The sequence below is a fragment of the Chrysemys picta genome, chromosome 3, assembly GCF_011386835.1.
Source record: "Chrysemys picta bellii isolate R12L10 chromosome 3, ASM1138683v2, whole genome shotgun sequence".
NCBI lineage: Eukaryota > Metazoa > Chordata > Testudines > Emydidae > Chrysemys > Chrysemys picta.
The window spans coordinates 158,314,194-158,340,959 of record NC_088793.1 but is presented as its reverse complement, the minus strand read 5'-3'; the positions used below and the strand labels follow the sequence as shown (position 1 = coordinate 158,340,959).

The 26,766-nt window shown below is 44.9% G+C and overlaps 1 protein-coding gene across 1 annotated transcript in view; it reads left to right on the top strand.

Annotated features, from left to right (window-relative positions):
- Nucleotides 1-26,766, top strand: part of DNAH14 (dynein axonemal heavy chain 14) — a 530,612-nt gene that overhangs the window by 109,668 nt on the left and 394,178 nt on the right. The window contains 4 exon segments of the mRNA XM_065589985.1: nucleotides 2,293-2,431; nucleotides 13,341-13,472; nucleotides 15,646-15,902; nucleotides 18,003-18,180. Coding sequence (XP_065446057.1) covers nucleotides 2,293-2,431; nucleotides 13,341-13,472; nucleotides 15,646-15,902; nucleotides 18,003-18,180 — 706 coding nt within the window.

Here is a 26,766-nt window from a genome sequence, read left to right as displayed (position 1 = left end):
AGCTTCTCCTAGGGCCTATTGTTTTTCCTAATGGCCCATTACTCTGAATAGGTCCTTCTCCACCCACTATCTAGACTGAAAACATCTTGTCTAGTGGGCGTTGCCCAGGTGTAACTACATTTGAAATACAGATACATAGTCAATATTCATAATTTCAGATACAAAAGTGATACATGCATACAAATAGGATAATCATATTCAGCAAATCATAACTTTTCCAATGACCCCTTATATGATTTATCTTGCATATATATGCAAGATTATAATTGTCATAATGATATCATAATAATATCACTGCAAAGAATATGGAGTGCAGTGTGAAAGGTATGTTTAAGCTAATGAGGTAGTCTGAGGAGTCAGCACTGGTTCCAGAGGCTGGGCAGTAGGTTGCATGGACACTGCTCTGCACCATGAGCATTTGCATAGAGGACTGAAGATAGGGACAATGCATAGGCTTTGTTCAGACTCTGGAGGCTTAAAACACCTGGAGATTCAGCAATTGGGTCCCTGCTCAGTAGTTTGGCGAGGGAGAGTCCCCTCTTTGCTACCTATGTGTGTGTCAGGGTGCAAGTGGGAGAAGGCTACGTATGCTCTGTCCCTTCCTTTGCACATTCATCTGTGACTAAGCACAATCTAACTATAGTTAACATAGTCTGTCTTTACCTTATTTTCAGATACTTAAATGGGAAAGGCATTGGGAAGTCATTACTCAATTTTTAATCTGTATTTAAATTCAGCCATTTTCTTTTATGTAAATAGGAGTTATGAATGATTAAAAACTGAATAAAAATTCCAAAATTTTGCTGATTGATTATGGAAGCGAGAACATAGTGGTGTCATTTATAATCTGTTAACTTCTGTAAAACAGAGATAGCGGTAACATTTTTACAGTAATTAGATTCAGTAAAGGAGGAACTGTCATTATAAGGTCCTATTTTCAAATGCTAATAGCTACCTGAAAATTTTACCAGTTGTGATTTTCTATTTTACTGTCAGTAGTTTGCCCAACTGCAGTTTTCTTTTGTGTGTGGAAAGTTTGTCATAATTATTTTGGGGCACTGTCAGACTATCCAACTATATGAAAATTGTATCTGAAAAAAAAAATCAAATTTACTCTTGAATAACTAAAAAAATGGATTATTTTCAAAATGTATCCTGCAACCATAGTACCTTGTACTTATTAATTATTTGTATTACCATGGCATCTAGTACTGCAATCTCATCTCATCCCGCATCCCACAAGCTAACCCCTATTCCTCTACAGACTTAGGCATCTGAGTAACTTTTTTTTGGTAGTTAGTTCCACTAAACTCAACAGATGAAAGAAATGGAGGCCCCATTGAAGTCCATAGGAACCCGAGGCGAAAATTAGCAGGTGTTTAGCACCCACCTCCAGCCAAGCTCCCCCTCTCCCGCCCACCTTCCAGTGCCTCTCCCGCAATGGCAGCCCCGCTGATCACTCCTCCCCCTCCATCCCAGCGCCTCCCACCTGCTACGAACAGCTGTTCGCACGGCAGGTCGGCTCCGGGAGGGAGGGGGAGGTTTGGGGTTGGGGTATGCTCAGGGGAGGGGGCAGAAAGAGGCGGGGTGGAGCAGAGGCGGGGGCTTCGGGGAAGGGGTGGAGTGGGGGCGGGGTCTGGGCGGAGAGGGGGAGGCGTTGAGCACTCCCCGGGTAGAGGGGAAGTCTGCGCCTATGATAGTTTTGATTATTCACCAGCATAAAGTTACTCATGGGTATAAGTATTTGCAGGCTCTTGGCCTATGATGAATTAGACCTTGTTACTTCTTTGATGGGAAACCTCCAAAGAACATCAGGATGCTACATTTGGTGGCATTCTTCCCTCATAGTTGGGGTTTGAGGTCCTCATGTAATATGGAAGATACTGTAGAAGTTCAAATTGTTTAGTCATTATTGATTATAAACGTTAAGTTTCCTACAGCTTTAGGACCTGATCCAGAGCCCTTTGGAGTCAACAGGAGTCTTTCCACTGATTTTTAAAGAACTTTGGATCAGTCGTTTATGAGGATAACTGTCTTTAACATGTTAGGATATTAGGTTTAGAAATAACATTTAATTTAATCAATAATAGGAAAAGAATTATATGTATCATAAAGAGAAATTACATTTTTGAGTTCAGTAATATCTTCAGGCTGAGAATACTAAAGAATTAAAAGGGGGAAAACAGCATGGAGTTCTAGTTACAATATATTTCTATAGTGTCTACTTAACTGTTACAGAAAGAGAAGCACTTGTATACATTTTACACCTTGAGATGCTTTTCTTGTTTCCAGAACTATGATGTACAACCAGCTTTTTTTGGCTGATGAATTATTTCTAAGCTGCTTGCTTTATATCCAAGGACTGTGTGAAGATGCATGTAACATTAATTGCTGCAAAGGATCAGAAGATAATGCAATTTATTTGATAAAGGTGAGCAAAGCAACAATATGTAAGTGTAAATACACAAAAAATTAATGGCTCCATATCTCACACATCAGTAAATATTAGTGATGAAAAAGATATAAGATATTCTTGGATAATTCTGAAAAACGGCAACAAAGGCATTTGAAGTATGGGGCATGTGAGCACATGACTGGTTATAGAGTTTTCGTTTCCAACAAAACAAGTGAATGGGGAATTGGGGGTCAGCTTGCCAGCTGATGATGGGAACTGATTTGAAGTATCTGTTTAAGAATTGATGTGCATCATTTAAAGTGTGTGAATTGTACAGTGTGTCACCAATACAATGCAGTATATTATTGTGACATGAAATCATTTGTACTAAGCCCCCAAAAGCTTAAAATCTATCTCACTGGTGACTTTGGGCATGTCACTTCCCTTATCTGTACTTCAGTTATCTCATCTGTTAAAATGGGGATAATGATACTAACCTCTTTTGTAAAGCACTTTGAGATTTATGGATGTAAAGTACAAGAGGTAGGTTTTACCCCACTGTTGTGATTATTTCATTTATATGTGTATTGTGGGGCCCTGATTGGGGCCTCCAGGTGCCATCTACCACAATACAGAAAATAAACTCTGTAAATACTGATGGAATCTGCCATAAAGCAACAGGTGATCTGAAAAAAAAATTAAGTACCATATTTTTTTTCATTGCAATAAGAATCTAGTATTGTTTTAGACAGTTTTTTCTGTCTAAAACAGACATTTGTAAACCAGCTACATTTTATGCATTTTAAGTACAATTTTTACAATGATATTTTATTTGTTCACTGGAATCTTCTTAGCTTGCTTTTCCTTTTGCTGTGTACCCCTCAATTATATACAAAATATCACTGTTAAACTAATATTTCTTCATTGAGTGGTTTTCTAGATGTCTTCCATTCACGATATTGCACATCCCTTAATGCCAGAGACTGGAACTTTTTTCTTGCTAGCAGTCGCCCTGTTGGTCCACGGATGCTCCTGGAATGCCCCTCCTGTTCCATCTCTGAAGGCATAAAGAGACAGGGTTGACCAACTGCCACTCAGTTCTTTTAACAATGGCCTTAGGTTAGAGGCAGAACACTTTAGCAGTCCCTTATCTCTGTTTTAAACTTGGGCAGTTAGGTGTTGTAAATATTTTTTGTTTTAGTCAGATAGCTTTAGATAAGTTCTTTGTTAGTATTTTAGTGTTAGCTAGCATTTTAAGATAGTTTCAACTTTTAGTTAGGTGCTAGGTGATAGGCAGCCATGTGGGCTCCTAAATCTCTTGGTTTTAAAACATGCCTTTCATGCAGCGTTGCCTGGTCAGAGATGCTCGTAAGTGTTTTCGTATCTAGGTTGGGGGCATATTCCTAATAAATGTGCTATCTGCTGTTCTTTTGGCTAGCAGTCTCAGAAGAACAGGGAGATTAAATTGAGGATGTATCTCCTGGACAGATGTGAGACCTGACTCAGATCCTGGTGAGTCAGATAGTCAGTCTCCAATATTCCCTCTACAAGTAGTGTTTCTGTGGCAGTTAAAAATCTTTGGCTGAAAAGGGACACATTTCTTTCTCCAGATCCTTTGAAGAAAAAGAAGACAAGATTCAAATTGCTGTTTTGGAAGGCATAGATAGGTGTTTTCTGAAGCCTTGAAGCATGCCTCTGAGAGATTGGTACTGTTAAAGAGAATGCCTTCAGATCATTCTGAGGTTTCAGTGCCACCTCTGCAGGTAACAGTAGCACCTTCTGTATGTACTTCATTGGTACTCAAGGATTTAATACCAGGTACCATCTCAGTTCAAGGGTGCTGCTTCCCTGACTACTTTCTTGTTGGTATTGTGTACAACTTTACTGATAGGTTATATAGCTCCAGCATCGGTACTGATTACTTCAGCTCCCACATACATGGTACCATTAGATTTAGTGATATGTGACCATTCAGAATCACCAATATTGGCTCATGCTGACAATCCATTATTGGTACCATATATGGGTGAATCATTGGTACTGGCTATTGAACATCTGCCTGCAGGATCTGGCACTCACTTAATGAAGACACCTCCTTGAGCTAGTCATCTTTGTTTGAGAGAATGTTCATTGGCTTCTGAGGCAAGTTTGGAGGGATCTCTTTCTTACATGCCTGCCTATGGTTCCCAAGATTTATCCTAAAAACAGACTTCAGAAATCTTCCCAGAAGGATTATATATTAGATTCCAAGGCCAGAAGGGACCTCCTGTATAACGCAGGCCATGGAACTGCCCCAAAATAATTTCTAGAGCATATTTTTTAGAAAAATATTCAATCCTGATTTTAAAATTGCCAGTTACTTATCCTCACTGTTAAAAATTTATGCCTTATTTCCAGTATGAATTAGTCTAGCTTTGAATTCTAGCCACTGGATCATGTTATACCCTTCCCTGCTAGATTGAAAAGACCCATTTTCAAATATTTGTTACCCATATAGACTATACTCAAGTCACCCCTTAACCTTCTATTTGTTAAGCTATATAGAATGAGCTCCTTGTATCTGTCACTGTAAGGCACATTTTCTAATCCTTTAATCATTTTTGTGGCTCTTCTCTGAATCCGCTCCAATTTTTCAACATCTTTCTTGAATTGTGGGAACCAGAACTGGATACAGTATTTCAGCAGCAGTCACACCAGTGTCAAATAGAAAGGCAAAATAAATTTTATACTCTTACTTGAGATTCCCCTCTTTATGCATCCAAAGACTGCATTAGCCCTTTTGACCACAACATCGCATTGGGAGTTTATGTTCAGCTGATTATTCACCACGAGCCCTAATTGTTGTCAGAGTCACTGCTTATGAGCATAGTCTTTTGTCTTGTATGTATGGCCTACATTATTTGTTCCTAGACACATGCATTTACATTTAGCAGTATTAAAACATATTGGTTATGTCCAGCTTACCAAGTGGATCAGATAGCTCTGTACCAGTGACCTGTCTTCATTACCACTCCCCCAATTCTGTGTAGTCTGCTAATGTTATCAGTAATTTTTATTTTATTCCAGGTCATTGATAAAAACATAAAATATATTTGGGCCAAGAACACCACTCCCTCCCCTCCCACTCCCCCCCCCCCCCCCGTGGGACCCCACTTTTATCTGGAAACAAAGGTTCAAAATGCTGGCTCTTGCTGTTATAGTCCCATGACTGAATCTGCTGGATTGATTTACAGCTCTGGATATGCTTGATGGGTATGTTCACATCTCCATCTATCCAGCTTGCAAACAATATTTAAGATTTGTGGTAGGAATGACACATACCAGTACTGAATGTTGCTTTCAGTTTGGCTTTGGTTCCAAGGATCTTCATAATTGTCTGGGCGCAGTGGCAGCAGTCCTCAGATGACACAACAGCAGAGTATATCAGTTGTTGGACAGTTGGCTTCTTTGGGGCTTTTCATAAAATTAAGTAATGGATCACACCCTCTTCACTCTCGGTTGTTTCTCAAATGTAGGTCTAAGGGCTAGTCTACACTGACAATGTTAAAGTGCTGCTGCGGCAGCTCTTTAATGTGGCTTGTGTAGTCGCAGCAGAGTGCTGGTGCACTCTCTACATTGGTGTTTTACAGCGCTGAAGCTTGTTGCGCTCAGGGGGGTGTTTTTTCACACTCCCGAGCGAGAAAGTTGCAGTGCTGTAAAGTGCCAGTGTAGGCAAGCCCTAAGAGTTCACATGAAGAAATCAAACATAATTCCTTCTCAAAAAGTTGGAAATTACAGGGGTTGTGATGGATTCAAAGACAATATGAGTAGATCTTCCTCAGAACAGATTAGAAAACCTCGTGAGCGTCATACTACTTGTGCAAAGTAATTCTTTAATGATTGTCAGAATGTGTCCGAGACTATTTAGGGTAGATAGTATCATGCTGGTTTCTTCCCTCAGTCCAGGCTATAACTTCATCTTCTCTCATGGTGGGAGAAGAGAATTCTAGAGTTTAATTCCAGACGGGGCCACCAGAACTTCTAGTCTGACTTGTTTATATATCACAGACCACTCAGCACCCCCACACTATACTCAACAACTGAAAGGAGATCAGAGTATTACAGCACACAGGAGACAAGACTATTACGAGCCACAGGCAGAGAATAGGAGAGCCCAACATGCATCAGTACCTGGGACCCCAGCATTGGCCAGGAAATAAATTAGTGAGAAACACCCAAATAATCCTGGCAAATGATCCGTACCCATGTTCTACAGAGGAAGGCGAACACCACCTTACACCCCCCCCCCCGCCCCGGCAAGCTCACTGTCAATCTGACCTGGGGGAATATTCCTTCCCAACACCACGTAAGGCTATCAGTTAGCCCAGTGGTTCTCAAACTTTTGTACTGGTGACCCCTTTCACATAGCAGGCCTCTGAGTGCAACTCCCCCTATATAAAAAGTGTTTTTAATTTATATATTTAACATCATTATGAATGCTGGAGGCAAAGCGGGGTTTTGGGTGAGGGCTAACAGCTCGTGACCCCCCCCCCCCCGGAATAACCTTGTGACTCCCTGAGAGGTCCCGACCCCCAGTTTGAGAACCCCTGAGTTAGCCCCTGAGTATGTGAGCAAAAACCAGCCAGCAAAGCATCTGAGAGGGAGAATGCTGTATGCCATCTCAGAGCTCTGGCCCGTCCTGTCCAATGTCTCCTCTTCAATTGTAGCAACCTCTGATGCTTCAGAGGAGATAAACAACAAAAAGTCCCAGAATATGTTGGGGAGAAAAAAAAATCCCTTCCTGACCCCTGCAGAGGGCTGGCTGAAACCCTGAACCATGAGCTTTTAGCAAATAACCAGAAGTGAGCTCCAGAGCTGCTGATCCCTGCCCCCTACCATTATAAGCAACCCCGTCATGCAGTTTTCTCCTGAAGGAATTCTGCGCCAAAATTCTTTATAAAATTCTGCTTATTTTATTTGTCAATAAATAAATTGAAGTTTAAAATTATGGAGATATACCTATTTCATAGAACTGGAAGGGACCTTGAAAGTCCAGCCCCCTGCCTTCACTGGTAGGACCAAGTACTGGTTTTTGGCCAGATCCCTAAGTGGTCCCCTCAAGGATTGAACTCACAACACTGGGTTTAGCAGACCAATGCTCAAACCACTGAGCTATCCCTCCCCCAAAGGCTCCAGTGTGGCAGTGGGGAGCATAGGCCACTAGTTGCAGAGAGGTGGGAGATCACCCTTCAGCCCCCTCTTCCCCAGTGCATGGACTGAGCAGTAAGGATGCACCCAACACTGACACAATGCAGGCCAGCCCCAGAAACACCCCAGGGCCCTGACCCTCCACGCCAGGTGAACCAAGGTAGCAAGCAAGAGGGACAGTCTCACACACCCAGCCCTGTCTCCCAATCCAGGTATGGGGCAAGGATGCTCAACCTGGCAGGATCCAAGTGTGGAGGGGCTTGGTGCGGGGGGGGGGAGGGGCCCGGGTGTGTGTGTGTGGGGGGATCTGAATGCATAGGAGCTCGTGAGATTCCAAGGGCAGAGGGAATGGGATTCTGAAGGGGGTGAAGTGAAGGTGGTTGGGGCTCAGCAGGAGTGGTCTGGGTGCTGGGAGAGTGGAGATTGGTGTGGTCGAGGTCCAGGTGCAGCTGGTTGGGACTCAGTGGGATGGGAGTTTGGGTGCAGGGGGCTCAGTGGGGTGGTCCAGGTACGGGGGGGGGGGTGGGACTCATCAGGGTGGAGGTTCGAATGCAGGGAAACTTAGCAGGGGGTGGTCTGGGTGCAGGGGTGGGGGTCCAGGTGCAGGGGGGTGGAGCTCGGCTGGGGTCTGGGTGCAGGGGGATGGAGCTCGGTGGAGGGGTATAAGCTCTTCCAGTCTCTCTCCTCATAAAATAAGCCTTCCATTCTCCTGACCATCCTATGTATGTATGTGCCTGTTCTTGTGCTTGTATGTGCCTGTTCCAGTTTAAATTAATCATTCTTGAACACGGGTGACCAGAATTGTACACAATATTCAAATGAGGTCTTACCAGTGGCTTATTAATGGGATTAATACTTCTCTGTCTCTACCGGAAATGCCTCGCCAAGTACATCCTAGGATCACATTTGCCTTTTTCACAGCTGCAACACATTGGTGCTCATAGTCATCCTGTGATTGACTCTCAACCAGGTTTCTCTCCTCCTTTGTCGCTTCCAACTGATGAGCCCCCAGCAGGTAGCAGAAATTCTGATTATTAGACTGCAAGTGTGTGACCTTGTACTGTACTATTGAATTTCATCTCATTTCTGTCACTCCAGTGTTCAAGGCTGTCCAGATCTTCATGTATAATAATTCTGATCCTCCCCTAAGTTGATGATGACTCCCAACTTAGTAGTATCAGCATATTTCATTAGGACACTCCTACTTTTTGTGCCAATGTCATTAATAAAAATATTGAATGATACTAGTCCCCAGACTGATCCTTGGGAAACTCCACTAATAACCTCCCTTTAGTCCAATAATTCACCTTTCTGTACAATTTGTTGTCTTCCTGTTACCTGATTCCACATCCACCTTACAATGCTTGTACTGATCCCCATCTTCCCTAATTTAACTAATGATTTTCCATATGATACCATGTCAAGTGCTTTACTGAAGTCCAGTTCCGTTGTCTAAAAAATCAGTTATTTTAGCAAAGAAGGAAATCAGGTTAGTTTGGCATGATCTATCATTGGTAAACCCATGTTGCACTACATCACCTTTACCATTAACTTCTGTGAATTTAATTACTCTTTCCTAAACAGTTCACTCTAAAACCTTGCATACTACTGAGGTCAGATTAAAAGGACTATAATTGCCCAGACCACGTTTTCCCCCCTTTCTTAAATATTAGTATGATGTTAGCTATTCTCCAGTCATATGGTACTACCCCCACATAGATAGATTTATTAATAACCCTTGCTACTGGACTAGCAATCGCATGTGCCATTTCTTTCAGTATTCTGTGATGGAATACATCAGGTGCCCCTGATTTGAGTGCATTAAGCTCCTTAGGTGTTTCTTCCACCTTGGAGGTGGTACTTTTCTAGACACACATTTCCATCAACAGTACTGCCTTCATGCATATGCTCCTTATTATCATCCTTACTGAAAACTGAGGCAAAGTATTCATTTAGTTTTTGGCCATACCTAGATTATCATTAATCTTCCCCTCTGCATTACATAGCGGTTCATTCTCATCCTTCCTTATTCTCATTTTATTTATATAACTAAAAATCTTTTTAGTATTTATTATAATTTCCCTGGCAAGAGCTAATTCAGCTTGATTTTTTAGCAATTCTCACTTTATTTCTACATTTTCTAAACTCCGTGATGTAGCTTTCTTTGTTCATCAGTCCCCTTTTTCCATTCATTCTGGCACTTTGCTTACTCCTAATAATGTTTTTGAAGTGGTGGTTCATCCAGCTGGATCCAGAGCCTTTCCTTACAAATTTCCCCTCACCCCCCCCCCCCTATGTTTGGGATGTAAATTTCAGATCGCTTTTGTATAGTTTATATACAATATATATAGTTGTATAGAAATTTGCAGAATTTCTAAGCCTCTGCATTTAAGCCTTTAAACTCTTTTGTCCAGTTGACCTCTTCAACTAACTCCCTTAATTTCCCAGAGTCTGCCCTTTTGAAATAAAAAAATTGTAGTTGATGACTTGGTGTTGATTATCTTTCCATTTAATTTAAACTGAATCAGCTTTTGATCACTTGATCCAAGGTTATTTCCTTTAACCAGCTTGTCTCAGTAACGATAGGATAAAGAAAGCAGACCTATCTTATCCAGGAATAAGTTGTCCCTACCAATACTAACAGCATTTATTCTCCAATCTATATCCAGAAAGTTAGTCTTCCATTATGAAATGAATCCCAAAGTATTTCTCTCTAATAATATTAGAGATTATTATCCATATCCAAGATTGACCCAGAGGGTCTGTAGCAGACCCCTAAAATTATCCCAACAGACCCTCTTTTACAATTCTTTCCCAAGGCGATTTTGACCCAGACAGATTGTTTTATTCATACCGTCACTTCATATTTCATTACAGTTACCGCTTCATTGATGTACAGTGCTATTTCATCACCTTATTCCTCTCTCTCCTAAACACACATTTCTTTCAAAACCAGAATGTCAGTCATGAATGCTATTCCACCATGTTTCTGTAATCCCTAGAATCTGGTTTGACCTTCTGCACCAATTGTTCCATTTCCTCTATTTTACTGCCCAGACTCCTTGCATTCATGTAGATGCATTTCAGTTGTTTCCCTTGAACTTCACCCAGTTTTCTAGCTAGACTGGATATAGTCCTTTCACCAAGTGTAACACCTGCCTGAATACTACTCTAAACAACATTTCCATTTTTTTCTCCTTCCTTTTCATACTCTTACCTTGTGGTGTTCCATTATCCCTTACTGCATCTTCATCTAGTTGATTTTCTTCCTACTGTGGATTGAAGCCAGGTGTAGAGATTTCACAAGTTTCTCCCAACCTTCTCCCCATATCTTCTAGCATAAAGTCCTTCTTATCAATCATTCTAGTCTTGATCCCAGAAGGTTAATACCCCAGGTGCTCTAGTGGAATCCATCAGTTGAAGAGTCTTTTTTCTGTGAGTTCTTGTTCATGGTCAATCATCCCAAAACCGTCCTCATAGCACTTATCCTTAACATTGTACATTCTGTCTTTACAGTTCCCCAGTAAGTTCTGATGTTCCTTCATTAGTGGTTAGATCCTTCTCAGGCTTGCAAAGGCCTTCCATTTGTGCTTCCTCAACCAACTCTAATGGATACCTCCAAACTGTGTTGGGATGCTTACATCCAAACGTCATCAGACTCGAGCATTGTGGCCTCAGAAAGAGACTCTTCTACATACTTATGGTGTTGGAACTTTGAACAGTTCATCTGGTCTGTATAATCTTTCACCTGATTCAGGCCAAAAAGTGTTGGAGATGTTGCTTACCCTCCAATTCCACTGATTCCAAGAACTTTAGTGAAGCTCAAGCAAGACTCAGCTTCCATGAGTCTCATCGCATCAGCATGTCCCACCATACTGGCTTCTGGATGGTTGATACCATCACAGATTGCCCCTCTTCTGGTTCCCAACTTGATATCAGAGAATAATTGGACAATTCTTTACCTGAAAGTGTCATCCCTACATCTGACAGCCTGGAAGCTAGCTTCTTGAATGAGTCTTAGAAATTCTGTTCTCAAGCAGTTCAGGGCATTTTAATGAATAGTAGAAGCTTTCCACTTGAGCAACTTGGAAAAGCTTGGATGATTGGCTCCAGAGTCTTAATATTTCACCTTTTCAGTTTGATATACCTTCCATTTTAGATTACCTTCTGTCCTTAAAATCGTTTGCATTTTTTATTAGTTCCATTAAAGTGCACCTAGCTTCAGTATTTGCCTATCATCCTAAGAATGATGGTTTTAATATATTTTCTTATCCTACTTCTCAAAGATTTCTTAAGCATTTCCAGCTATAAAGGATCTGTATGCTCCATAAATTCTGAACGTTGTGTTGTCTAGTTTAATGAAAACCCTGTTTGAACCTTTAGCTACTTGTCCATTAAATCTTCTGTCCATGAAAACAGTATTTTTAGTAGCGATTACTTCTGCACAAAGAGTGGGTGAAAATGTAGAGGTCTGGTCATGCCTATATGATTTTTCAGAGGGATAAGGTTTTATTAAGGGCTTATCCAAGTTTCTTGCCTAAGATTGTGAATGAGTTTCATGTTAACCAGTCAATTAACTTACCAATATTTTGTCCAAAACCTCACACTAATAGAGTAGAAAGGACTCTAGTTAGAGTCCCAACTTTAGCCTTTTATCTGAACAGAACTAAATCTTTTAGGCTTTCTTTAATTATTTGTGGCACAAAAAGAGTTAAAGATACTTTCAAATTGGATTTCAAGATGTATTAAACTGTGCTATCGATTTGCAAGTTGGGATGCCCTGTTGGCAGTTAGGACCCATTTTACAAGAGCCCAAGGTGCTTCCGTAGCTTATTAATAATGTCTCTGTTTTAGAAATTTGTAAGGAACATGGGCATCTGTCCATACTTTCATGAGCATGCAGTTGAACAGGCAACTAGAGAAGATACAGCCTTTGATAAAGAAGTGCTTAGATCTATCTTTATGTAAAACTTTGATACGCACCTCCATTTGTTAACTGCTTTTCAATCTCCATAAGTGGGAGACATATAGACAAATGAGGTTACTCATTTACAGTAACTGATGAGTTGTCTATATGTATTCCATGACCTGCCCTCCTTCCCCACAATTCAAAGTCCTTACAAGATTTTGGCTGGTGAAGGATCTGAGTGGCAGTTGGTCTGCCCTGACCCTTTATGCCCTCTGGGAAGGTGGAAGCAGGATGGGTGCATTCTGTGAGCATGTGTGGACCGTAAGAGACTGCTAGCAGGAAAAAAATCTGACCTCTGGCGCTAGAGGGTGTGCAATGCTATAAGTGCAATACGTATAGACAGCGCATCTTGAACAACATCAATTACTATAAGGTAAGTAACCTCTCTTTTTCTCTTCCACTGCTCTAACCACCATATGTTTCTGTCTCGCACACAGAAATACTCCCTATTTAAATTTCTTCACAGGTTCTGCAGGACCTGCATTAAAATTAAACTCATTTGTCCTCATCTTCCTGCACTGAAATTAAATTAATTATCCTCACCTTCCAGGCTTTATGTAGCTCTTCCCCTGCCTATATTGCACTTTTCTGTCATCTCAAACTATTCTTCCACTTGAAGGCTTGCACTCTGACAGTTGTCCTTCCTCTTGTGTTCACTTTGCATTTTGGGGCCTAGTGCCTGTATGCTGCTACTGTCTAGGAGGATGGGTTGGGGTGACACATGAGCTGATGTCTAACTGCTAGGTTTTCTTTCACGACTCATGGTATTTTTTCCATTCATTCATTTAGGTGGACAGATCTCGCACGTATTCTTTGGATGAGTTTTGTGAGGAGCAATATCAACAGAACAAAGAAGCACTTCATCAGCTACAGGCTTTCAGGGAGAAAGTAATTAAAGCCATTCAAAGTACCTTTTTAAGGGTAATTATTTAAGATCCTTTGCCATTTTTATTTTTATGGTTTTATCCTACATGTGTTGTTCCTCTTCAAGTTCTATTAAAAAACTATTAGGCATTTGCAATATGAGAAGAGTAGGTACCTGTTCATGCAAACTACAAGAACATTTATTGTATTCTATTTTTCCATATAATAAAATTTTCCTTTGTTCTTTTCTCTACTTAATAGAAATATTATATCATATATAATTTTCTTTTAAGAGCCTTGTAGTTTCAGTGAGGTCTATAGTTTAATGATTTTAAAATTCAATCAAATATTTATTTAATATAATACCATGCTTTGAAGGCCACTTCCAGAAGTGGAAACTGACTGTACATAGAAAATAATTAATTGTACACTAGGTGCTGTCAAATGGATTAAATAAATGTAAAAAAGAGAGAAATCATGTTTCTTTTCTAATTTCTTTCAGTTATAATAATCTTGGGTGTTACTTGTTACAATAGCACATTAAGAATTTCCAGACAGAAGTATGATTTTTTTTTTAAATGGAAGGTGTCAATATGCATATTGTAAAATGGCATTTGGGTGATACAGTTTTTCGAAGACTTCATAACAGAGGCTTTAACGCCTATGTATACAATGCTACTGAAGACTGCATAAGAGCCGTCTGCTTTGGGGCAAAATAAACTTTGCCTATTAATGGTTCTGGTCCTGCAGCCCTTGCTCACATTAGTAGTCCTGTTCATTTTAATGAAACTATGTAGGAGAGTAAGGGTTGCATTATTGTGCTCTTTGTTAGGGCCATAGAAACCTTTCCACTCAAATGTATAGGTCTTTAAATTGTGTGGTCTGTTTGCGTGAGAGTGGGACTATTTGAATGAGTCTCTTCAGCCTTGTGCACTTTTGCCTGATATGTAGGGTAGACACGTGCTATGGTGTGTCACAACCAGGACATGAGTGCTCTGGTCTTGTGGGTAGGACCAGGCATCATGCCTAGTGGTCAGAGCAGGAGTAGGCCCTGGTGGTTGGAGCAAGAGTTGGAACGGGGAGCCAAGCTAGGGCTCAGTCAGGAACTAGGAGTCAGGTGTCGGGGATTAGAGCTATAAGCAGGAATCAGGAGTCAAGCCAAGGATCAGAGCCAGAGTAAAGTGTCAAGCCATGAATCAGAGCTGGAGTCCAAAGCAGGGAATGAGATTAGGATAGCAACGGGCCAGGTACTGCTGGGTTGCACAGACAGCTTCCTGGAACTCCCTCCATGCTTAAATAGTGCACGTGGACCAATCTAGAGTGAGGGGTGCTACTAATTAAGTCTTCAGTAGGTGGCACATCCTATGGCATTTAGTCCCCCCACCCTGGGTTTATAGAGCATGTATTGTGGTTCTGCCATGGCTACCGAGTGGTGGAGTGTAAGCATCAGTCACCTGGAGCCCTGCAGATGGGGATTCTAGTCCTCTAGATACTTACACAGTGATAGAGGATTTTTTCTCATCACTATAGTGAATCCGAAGAGGTGGTAGCTAGGTTGTATTGTCCAGTCATGGCCTGCCTCCCAGAATTATTTCATTGGCTGATTACATCCCAACTGACACCAAAAATCACCTCTGCTCTTTCCTGAATTGACCAATTCACCCAACAAAATACTTCTGCCAAACCCTGTTTTGGTGACTGAAAACACCTTGGATTAATGTGCATGCAGCATGTTTTGCAAATGCATTGACATTGAGGAATTGATTTTAAAAGTTTGTTTGTGTGTGTGTGTGTGTGTGTGTGTGTGTGTGTGTGTGTGTGTGTGTGTGTATATATATATATATATATATATATATTATAGTAAAAGCTTAAATAAAGGTATGGTAGGCATTAGGCTTTGAGGTCACTCTGGATAGGGCCTTCGTTTTATTTTAGTGTTTATTACTAATGTATATTTTTGGTTGTTTTGTAATATTTATCTTATTGATATTCTACTAACAACATATTAAAAAGATAAAGAATTATTTCTTTCAGAAGTATTATGTCTTATTTAGCATAGAAAAACTGAATTTCCATGGTGTCTCTCTCTCTCTGGAACTTTAAATAAAAGCATTTCTGAACAATACAGAAAAGTCTGTAATAAAAAGTTGACTGTTACAAAATGTGCTGAATGTGATGTTTAAGGGATTTAAGGCATACTTTTCTAAATTTATTTTTACTAACACTGTAGGTGGCAGAAATGAAGGGAGCTCAAAACCTTTTTCAGTCTGTGCCAAGTGACAGCAAAGAAAATCCAAAATATGCTGAGATAAGTGAATGGCGTCAGATGATGAAACGCTTTTCAAGGTTTCTTCTGCTAGTTGACAAGATCTTCCAAGAACTGCTACGTAAACTGGTGCACAATGCTGTCCAGCTGCTACTGGAGTTATTTAAGGGTTCCAGCAATGTGACCAATCCAGATGAAAAGAAGAATGAAAACCTTATAAGGTTATTTCTGGCACTCTTGGTCGCGAGCACGGGTTTAAAACGTTTTAATTTTATTATATTATTTTCTTAAAGTAATCTGATTAGTTTTTATTTTGCTCTGATTTTATATTGTTTGTGGACCATCAGTTTCTTCCACATTGTTTTCAAGCCCTGTACACGCATGATTTCCTTATATGTAAATACTTAGAGATATGAGATTTGTCTCTTAATATTACTGTTAATGGAGACATCAGTACAGTAAGCGGCAGATCCATGGCTCTTAGACCCAGGGCTGGGAAGGGGCTCAAGGGCAACATTCATCTGCTTTCTTCACTGCTCCAGGTGAAAAGAGGGTAGGCTGCCAGATTTTGGGTCTGTGCAGTGTGTCTCTCTTGGATCTAAAGCTCCGTACTTTACCAGTTCCTGGGTTCCTTCCCCATTTAGGGCCCAGATCTATAGATCCATTCTTATGGCCTGATCCAAAGCCCACTGAAGTTAATGGGAGTCTTTCCATTGATTTCAGTGGACTTTGGATTGTACCCTTAGTCTGCAATATAAAGTTGGATTTGTGTAACTTGGCTATAGTAACTGTGCATTTATGATGGAAATACATGACCTGTTGTTTTAAACTAATAATTCCTTATTTGGTCAGTGAACTTTCTTTAAGTGTAATTGAGGCTGGGGAAGTTACACATTAATGAATGAGTAGATCTGTGAGTAAGGAAACTATGGGATTTACTTGACATTAGTTAAAATGTAACCTACATTTGATGTGAGTATTCATAGTTTGTAATTTTTTCCTCATTGTGCTCTCTTCATTGAAGTATTTCAAAAAAAATTTTAAGTGAATTTTAGTGCCCTGAAAAAGTGCTGAATTAACATCCTGGCATCTGAATTTTTCTCTTTATCCATAAAACAGATGTAACACAGCTAACAACTATCCAGTTATCTGTATACCGCCTAAACAATGTGTCCTCCACCCAGACTTCCAGAGATGACCCTCTAGAGGTGGCAGTGTAATTTAGTTTCTGTTTCCATGTAGTTCTTCATATTTCTGAGATTAATAGGCTGCCACATGATATTGGTTTATATAATATTGGGGATCTGGACTGGGATCACAACTCCTTTCACCAAGAAAAGTATATAGCTGTCAGTGTACGACAATATTCCATCACTACTTGTCTGAACCATGTATGAACTTGGCCTAAAACTGAAGGTCTTCATATTTCTTTACCAGTTCCTTGAGTCATCCAGTTTCCCCCACTCTATAAATTTTTATATTCCTTCTAGATTACATTATAAATACATGTTTGTGTTTTCATTTGGAAAAATGTTTAAGTTCATGCCTGATATATAAAGCCATGATGTGAAATCGTGGTGTAGTGAAGTGTATAGTCTGTCTCTCTATCTAAGGCCTTGGCTACACTTGGGGATTCAAGTGTAGTCGCGCCATCAGCACTGTGAGAGCTCTCTCGCAGTGCTGCAAGTACTCCAACTCTCCGAGGGGAATAGCTTGCAGCGCTGCAAGCACTGATTACACTGGCGCTGTACAGCGCTGCACTTACTGCGCTCGGGGGGGGTTGCGTTTTCACACCCCTGAGTGCAGCAAGTTGCAGCGCTGTACAGCGCTAGTGTAGCCAAGGCCTCAGTGATACTCAAACTGAGGCTCACAAGCTCTTTAAAGTGGCTCTTTAATGTGTCTCCTGCAGCTCCTTGCAGCATATAATTAAATCACATAGTGTTTTAATATCAACCAATCTAAGTTATTAACCAATCAGGATATAGATGATAAAATAATAATACTTGGTCAGTTGTTTTGCTGTGAGAATATATAAATATATATATATATAAAAATAGTAAATGAAATAATGAATTCACACTACTGTGACTCATTTTGGTAATGTTGATTGCTAATTTGGCTCCTGAAATGCTGAGTCTGAGTATCACTGATCGAACTAATAAGTTTACCTCATAAATAGAGAGATCTACTGAAAAAATGTTACAAACATTTTTAATGAAGCTGCTTTAGTGTTGAAAGCTACAGGTAATTAGTAATTCTTTTCTGTTTAATTAGTAAGAAACATATAATTTAGTTTTCTTTGGTTCATTTTGTTAATCCAGTATTTATAAGAACACTCTTGTGAGACTATCTGGCCAGTTGGATGTAGAATACAGTTCAGTAGGAGTGTCTAAAGATTTCATTCAAGATTTTGAGAGATCATCTCAAGAACCATCTTTCCATTCAAGGGAGGCCAAAGTTTTAAAACCTGAAATAATTACTGTTGCTGATATTGACAAGGTAAAGCAGCTGCCAAAATATAGGATTTTCCTTTGAGTGCTTGACATATATATTCCACTGTAAGTGTGTGTGCTTCCCAGTGCACTTGAGCTGGAGGATTCTGGTGATCAATACCCATCATGGTGGTGCACACTCCCTGAGTGTCCTCATTCCTCCAACGGAGGGCATAAAGGGCAGGATTTCCTTGTCTACCTCTCAGTTCCTTCTGACCACCTGTTGCTAAAAGTTTGAGATCCCAGTGACACCTTGTGCTCACTGTTTTCCTGTGCTCATCAATAACTTTTCTTATGTAAATACTTAATGTAGTCATTAGTATATAGTATTTCCTTTGTTGTCTTCTAATAGAAGATTTGTTTTTATTTGTTTTGTTCCTGAGGTGGTACTGCAGTACTGACTTTAGTCATGCATAAGTCCCCAGGTTTTAAAAACTGCTTGTCTTGCAAGGTAGTCATGGCTGTTAATGATAGGCATATTAGATGCCTCATCTGTTTAGGTGAAGGTCATGTTAAGGACATGTGTTATTTGCAAGTGCTTTTCTAGAGAATGCAAAATCCAGGGAAGCCTGTCTGAGAGAATAGCTTATGGAGAGTTGTATACTTCCAGTCTGTGATCCTGGCCAGCCTAAAACTGATCAAGTGAAGCCCGCCACCTCTAAATGTGCTCCAGCAGCTCCAACTCCATATGTTCCATCACTGAGGTCCTTGTCCTCTGATAGATGGAGAAAAACCCTTAAGATGACCAGAGAAAAGAGGCACTGTTCCCATGCCTGGGAACATCATCAAAAACTCATAGAACTTTAAGCTCTGTATATATCAGTGATAGCTCAGGACCCAAAAAGGGCGCCTGGAGCACCTGCGGAGACTCTGACCCTCATATTCTCAGTGAAAAGGTACCTCATAAGTTGACTGGTACTGAGCTGGAGCGTCTACATTAAATTACTTGGCACTGGTACCAATGTTGCCAGTACCGACCATTTGGGTGCCAGTGAAGCTGCTACCCTCCAGCGCTCCTTTGGTAGCAGTAACCCTGACATCAATACCATTGATGTCTTCAGAGATGGCACTGATGACTGCAGCACCAATACTCTCAGTACCATGAAATCCTCAAGTATCTATGGCAGCCAGAGACTTGCTCTGCATGTCAGTTCCAGGCTCTCTTATATGTCAAATCAGGGTCCTGGGACTGGCTTCAGTACCATTAAAGCCAGTCTGAAGCCTTTGACTATAAGGGCTCCAGGTTACACCTACTGGCACTCCACTATCCTTACCAAAGGAATATTCTTTTTCCTCACAGATTTACAGAGCAGCAGAGAGGCTTCCCCTGCTAAATCCCATGCACTGAAATTTCCCCCACCATCTACATCCAGGCAGCATTCTATAAAGTGTTCTTACAATCATACCTACAGGTCCCTGGCTAAGAAGATAATTCCTTGACATCCTCCTTATTAGCCACCAGCTCCTTACACTTACTCACTTTGATATTATTGAATGCCAGGGGGCATCCTGCAAGCAATGAGATCTGTCTCAACCTCTCAATCCAGACCAACCTTCTAGAAAAGAGATTGTGCTCCCTCAAATGGCTCATCCTGTTGCTAGCTTGGCTCCTTTGGATGGGGACATGCAGGAGGAACAGCAGATTCCAATGCAGCTGTCCATCTTCCTCACCAGAAGAGACCATTGTACCTGAATCCTCTTCATGGATCCTGAATGACTATAGATCCTTCCAGAATTTCATGCAGAGGGTTGTCTTGTCTTGTGCTATCCCTGGGGCAATGATCCAAGAAAGCCTTCACAGATTATTGACTATATTATACTGAGCTGTACCCAAGCAGGTAGCTTTACATATCAACACTATCAAATCTTTGGACACTGCTAAATTCTTCTGGCAAACACCAGCTTCTCTGGTGTTGTGACAGTCTGGATCCAGACACCCCAGGGGGAGAGCAGGGGGTCTGAATCCCGAAGAATAAGCAATTAACTCAACTTATTGTACTATGAACAGTGTCTTGGAAGGTATAATATGAAAACTGGTGACACACTAGTCATGAATATCATTGCATGAAGCACATATGAATGATTTGTAATGAGTTGTGTGTGTGTGTGCTGGAAATATGTTCCTAAAATACGTTTTCGGGGTGGACTTGATGAACACATTTTTCCTGGGCAAAGGAATGTTGTTTAGCCTGTTTACCTGTGCGTCCAGTGTAAATTGAGCGAGGTGATGCCAGATACAGTGGAAGTACATTTGAATTTAAGGTAAACAAAATAATCAACAGAAAGAGCTAATCCTCAAGAGGATGAGGAAGACGGCCTCTGTTCATCGGCAGGGGAGAATAACTTTATCTGGGGATACACTTCAAAAGAATACATTTCAAAAGTTAACTGGGCTATAAGAAGAAGGTGAGAGAAAAGTGCTTAATATCCATCACTTTAAAGGACAGAAGAGGCCAGCACTCTTGGAATCTGTGAAAACTTGATCCTTCAACCATGGAGGATGAAGATGCTGAGAACTGACTGTAGATGAGAAATTGCCTGAGACCAGGATTGTAAACTGTTACGTTTTAGACAAAAGAAAGTGTGTTGTTACTATTGTTCTTCTTCGAGTGATTGTTCACGTCCATTACACATTAGGTGTGCGCGCATCGCGTGCACGGACGTCGGAAACTTTTCCCTTCAGCGGCTCCCGTCGGGCCGGCAGGGTCCCCCCTCCCGCCAGAGCAGCGCCTCGCTCTAGCATATATATACCCCTGCGGGCCCGATCCTCCCTCAGTTCCATCTTACCGTCCGTGACGGCGTTGGAACAACTGTCTCTCGCTTGAGAGTGTCCCTTAGCGTTAATAGTTAGTGTTCTTCTTAGCAGTTATCAGTTCTTTAGTACCTAGTGTTAATCTTAGCAGTTAACAGTTCTTTAGTAGTAGTTAAGCTCCTTTGTTTTAGGTGTTTGGTCAATCCCGACACCGGCCCTGGGCGGCGGGGCATGCCGCACGCCCAAGGCTTCAAGGCTTGTGCCACATGCCGCAAGCCTATGCTGATAAGCGATACCCACGACTCGTGCCTCCGTTGCCTGGGGGAAGCACACCAAAAAGAGCGCTGCGAGATCTATAAGGCCTTCAAACCCAGGACTAAGAAAGAGAAAGACTTTTGCCTTAAGCAGCTGCTCATGGAGGCTGCATTACAGCCCTCCACTTCGACGCATCAGGCCGCGGCACCGTCAACTTCGGTGCGGAGTGCCCTGGCATCGGTTCGTGATCTGGCACTGGCGAGGCACCACAAGTCGACGGCACCGACACAGCAAGACCGTCCCCGGCACCGGTCATCTTCGCTGGCAAAATCGAAGGGCCAACCCAAGGCCCGAGGACGCTCCCCACATAAGAGGGCAGCGCCTGCGAAGACCTCGAATGCGCCTAAGAGAGTGGCAACCCCAGGACAGATCCCGGTGCCAGTGGCTCCGGTGCCGAGAGGCCCTTCGAGCCCCGGGATAGGCGCATCGGGTGAAAAGGAAGGGCTGGAGGAGCTTTTGGAACAGCCCTCCACCCCGGACACGTTTGAGGCAGCAAAGGACCTCATCGAATTGTCCGCTGAGGGTCCCCTCCAAGCCAAAGATAATCCGCCAAGACTGCCATCCAGAGGCAAGCCGGCAATGGTGCGCACATCATGGTCACCATCTCTGCACCGTTCAAGGCGCCGTTCCCACTCGAGCTCCACCTCGGTGGACTCCCGGCTACCCTCAGTGCAGAGGGCTGCACAGCCGTCGGGCCCCAACAAGCGCCCAGCACCGACCCAGCAGCCCTACTCGAGTAGGCACCGGGACGTGTCAGCCACACGATCCTCAAGACCGACCACTCGCAGTTGTTCCCGGTCCTGAGGTCACCGGTACCGGTCCAGGTCCAGGCCGGCAAGACGTTACTCCCGGTCCCAGTCACGGAGGTACTACTCTCCGACCCCGGACCGGCACTGTCCCATGGCACCACCGTGGCCATCCAGGTCACCGTCCGTGGTTTTGGAGGCAGACTCGGACCAGTCCAGCAGATTTGCCCAGAGGGCACCGGCCGGTAGGGAACACAAAGCCGCTTGGCACCCACAGTGGGGCCAGCCAGGACAATAGCCATTCTGGACCCCTTGGGCCTACCACCAGCAAGGCCTCCCGTCCAGGACCTCGAGATCTGGCCCCTCGAGACACCGGTCCCACTCCCCGCAGGGGCGCCCCTCCTCGTGCAAGGAGGCCACAGTCTCCAGACCACCGGAGCAAGAAAGAGCCGACTTGGCACCAAGCCCGGCACCGTCTCAGGCCCACACTGTAGGACAGACCCCAGAGGAGCGCCCGGTAGGTGAGGAGTTGCAGGAAGAGGAGGATGCACAGAAGGCCCTAACCTCTTCCTCCTCGCCAGATGAAGCCGTGGCAGGCATGACAGTGTCCGGCCCTCCCCCGATTGACCATCGGGCACACCAGGATCTGCTCCGCCGAGTAGCCCTCAATCTGGGGTTGCAGGCGGAGGAGACTGTAGAGCAGGAGGACACTATAGAGCAGGAGGACCCCATGGTTGACATCCTAAGCCCGGAAGGCCCCTCCAGGATTGCACTCCCGCTCATAAAAACAGTACAGTCGAACTATAAGACAATGTGGCAAACACCGTCCTCCAGTGCACCAACTGCGAAAGGCATAGAGAGGAAGTACTTCGCCCCCTCCAGGGGTTCGACTTCCTCTTTTCTCACCCAGCACCCTGTTTGCTGGTCTTCTCTGTGGTCAACGAACGAGAGCGGCATTGCCAGCAAGCACCGGCCCCCAAAGCCAAGGAGGCAAAGCTCTTGGACGTATTTGGTAGGAAGATCTACTCGTCTGGGGGCCTGTAGTTGAGGATCGCTAACCAACAGTCGATTCTGAACAGACACAATTTCAATTCTTGGGCATCAGTCTCCAAGTTTAAGGATTCCCTCCCCCAGAGTTCACAACCAGAGTTCTTCTTCGAGTGCTTGCTCATATCCATTCCATTAGGTGTGTGCGCGCCGCGTGCACGATCGTCGGAAGATTTTTACCCTAGCAACACCGGCGGGTCGGCTGTGGAGCCCCCTAGAGTGGCGCCTTCATGGCGCTGAATATATACCCCAGCCGACCCGGCGCCCCCTCAGTTCCTTCTTACCGCCCCTGACGGTCGTTGGAACTGTGGAGCGCTGCTTAGCTGTTCTCCACTTTCCCTAGCTTTTCTTGTTGTATCATAGTTGTAGTTATAGTTATAGTTTTAGAGTTTGTTGTAAGTTAGTTAAGTAGTTTTAAAGTTGTTCTAAATAGTCCAGGGGGTTAAGGGGGTCGTCTCCCCCCTTTCTCCCCCGGCCGCGGGGCCGGGCTCATGCCCAACGCTCCCGGCTTCAAGCTGTGCGCCTCCTGCGCTAAACCTATGCCCACGAGCGACCCGCACGAATCTTGTCTGAAGTGCCTGGGAGAGTCACACCAGACAGACAAGTGTAAAATCTGTAAGGCCTTTCGTCCGAGAACGAAGAAGGAGCGGGACTTTCGGCTCAGGCAACTTCTGATGGAGGCGGCTCTTAGCCCGGACGCTCCTTCCACGAGCAAGGCCCCGGCACCTAGCACCTCGGTGCGCAGTGCCCCGGCGGCACCGGCTGCGACGACCACGCGAGTGGCGTCAGACAAGCCTCCCCGGCACCGGACCTCGTCGGCACCGCAGACACAGCAAGTGCCTCGGCGCCGGTCCTTATCCCCAGGGCACAAAAAAGCCCATAAGACGGGGACATCAGTGCCGAAGACGCCAGCTCCCCCAGTGTCGGGGGTAGAGCCGCGTCCACCGGTGGAGCAACGGAAACAGTTGCCTCCGGCACCGTCGACTCCGGCGCCGAGGCCGTTGAGTCCGGTGCAAATAGCGTCTCCCCCCAGGCCGGCGGTGATACAGTGCCTCCCGTCGACTCCAGAGACCTTCGCGGCGGCGAGAGACTTAATAGCTCTCACGGAGCCGGCACCGCCTCAGCCACCGGCACCGACTGCACCGTTGCCTCGCCCGGTCCAGTCGAGGGGGAAACCTGCTTTGATGCGCCCACCATCACAAGGGCTGGAACCTCGGCACCGGTCCAGGTCCCGAAGCAGGTCCCCACGCCGCTCGCAGTCCCGGCGCCGAATATCGTCTCGGCACCGGTCGTACTCGCGGCCAAGGTCTACTTCGCGGCACCGTTCTACGTCTCGGCACCGCTATGATCGTCGGCACCGATCAACGTCGAGACGTAGTTCTCGGCACCGCTACGGTCGGCGCTCGACGTCGAGGGGTCGCTCCCGGCACCGGGCATACTCCAGGTCCTCGTCGAGGTCTAGATCCGACTCCCGGCACCGACGAGGTCATCGGCACCGGTCGCGGTCCCGGCACCGATCGCCGGCACCGCGCAGAGATAGATCATCTCCGGACCGGCACCGTGCGGCACCGCAGCCCACCGGGATGGTTTCATCTCTCTCGGCACCGCCATGGCCGTCTAGATCGGTGTCTCGCTCCTCGGAGGACTTGTCGAGATCGGCATACCCCCCTCAAGGGCGCGCCGATGAACAAAATTTCGGCCACTGGCAGGAGATGGCAGAGGACCAATCTCATGGACCATCTCACTGGTCGTTTTGGACCCCGTGGGCATACCACCAAGAACAAGGGGCTCCAATACCATCGACCTCTCGCTCGGGTCACTCGGTTAGAAGGGCCCCAGAATCCACCATCTCTCGGCCTCCGCCAGGAGGCATGGAGGCTTCGGTGTCCACGCCACCCGACACCAGGGACCCAAGTGCAGGTGATGCCCCGGCCCAAGAGCAAGGGGATCAGGACCCCCCCTTGGATCCGGTACCACCGGAGGCATCCTCTTCCTCCTCTCCGGACGAGGCAGTGGCGGGCACTTCATGTACGGGTCCCCCTCCGATAGATCTTCGGGCTCACCAGGATCTCCTGCGTAGGATGGCCCGTAATATGGACCTGCACGCGGAGGAGATAGTGGAGGTGCACGACCCGATCGTGAACATCCTTGGAGCAGATGCCCCATCGAGGGTGGCGTTACCTCTGATCCGCACGATCCAATCGAATGCGGATACGATATGGCAAACTCCTGCCTCCATTCCACCCACAGCGAGAGGGGTGGAAAGAAAATACTTTGTCCCCTCTAAGGACTATGGGTACTTGTACACCCACCCCCAACCGTGCTCACTGGTGGTGGAATCAGTGAATGCACGAGAGCGCCACGGCCAGCAGGCTGCAGCGCCTAAATCAAAAGAGGCTAAGCGGCTCGACCTGTTTGGCCGTAAGGTCTACTCAGCCGGAGGGCTACAACTGAGAGCGGCGAACCAACAGGCGTTACTGAGCCGCTACAATTTCAACTCCTGGAACTCTATGGGGAAGTTTAAGGAGTTGATTCCCCAAGAGTCCAGGGAAGAGTTTGGAGCCATGGTAGAGGAGGGCAAGAAGGTGGCTCGGACCTCCTTGCAGGCCTCCTTGGACATTGCAGATTCAGCGGCGAGGACCCTGGCTTCGGGCATCGCTATGCGCAGGATCTCCTGGCTTCAGGTTTCGGGTTTGCCTCCGGAGCTGCAGCAAACCCTACAAGATCTGCCTTTTGAGGGGCATGGATTGTTCTCGGATAAGACGGACTCCCGCCTGCAGAGCCTCAAGGACTCGAGAACAATCATGCGCTCCCTGGGGATGCATGTTGTGGGCCCCCAGCGCAGGCCATTTAGGCCGCAACCTCAGCGCTTCTACCCCCCCCCGCCTCGTCAGAGACAAGACTCGGCCCGGAGGCGAGGGCGAGGTGGTAGAAGAAGGTGGACCGGCCCTCAACCCGGCCAGAACCAGGGGCCACCTCGACCACCTTCAGGCCCCAGGCAGAACTTTTGAAGGTGCGGTCGAGGACGGCGCCCCAGTCATCCCCCAGGATCCAGCCCCCTCCTTTCGGGATCGCCTCTCCCACTTCCACCGTGCTTGGTCCCTTATAACTTCGGACCGTTGGGTCCTCCGCACGGTGGAGAGGGGATACGCTATCCAGTTTTCTTCTACCCCCCCCTCCTCCCCCCCTTCCCCGTCCCTCTTCAGGGACCCTTCTCACGAGCAACTTCTTATACAGGAAGTTTCTACGCTCCTCGCTATGGGGGCCATAGAGGAGGTTCCAGTGGAATTAAGGGGCAGGGGATTCTACTCCCGTTATTTCCTCATCCCCAAGTCCAAAGGAGGTCTGCGACCCATCTTGGACTTGCGCGGACTCAACAAATTCGTAGTAAAGTTGAAGTTCCGCATGGTCTCTCTGGGGGCCATTATCCCTTCCCTCGATCCTGGAGACTGGTTTGCCGCCCTCGACATGAAAGACGCATACTTTCACATCGCAATTTACCCGCCTCACAGACGCTTCCTGCGATTCCTAGTAAACAAAGTGCACTATCAATTTGCAGTCCTTCCCTTCGGCCTATCCTCGGCCCCAAGAGTGTTCACGAAATGTATGGCTGTTGTGGCAGCGTACCTTCGTCGGCAAGGGATACAGGTGTTCCCGTACCTAGACGACTGGCTGGTACGCGGTCGTACCAAGGAACAAGTTCGCGCTCACATCCACATAATAGTGCGCACAT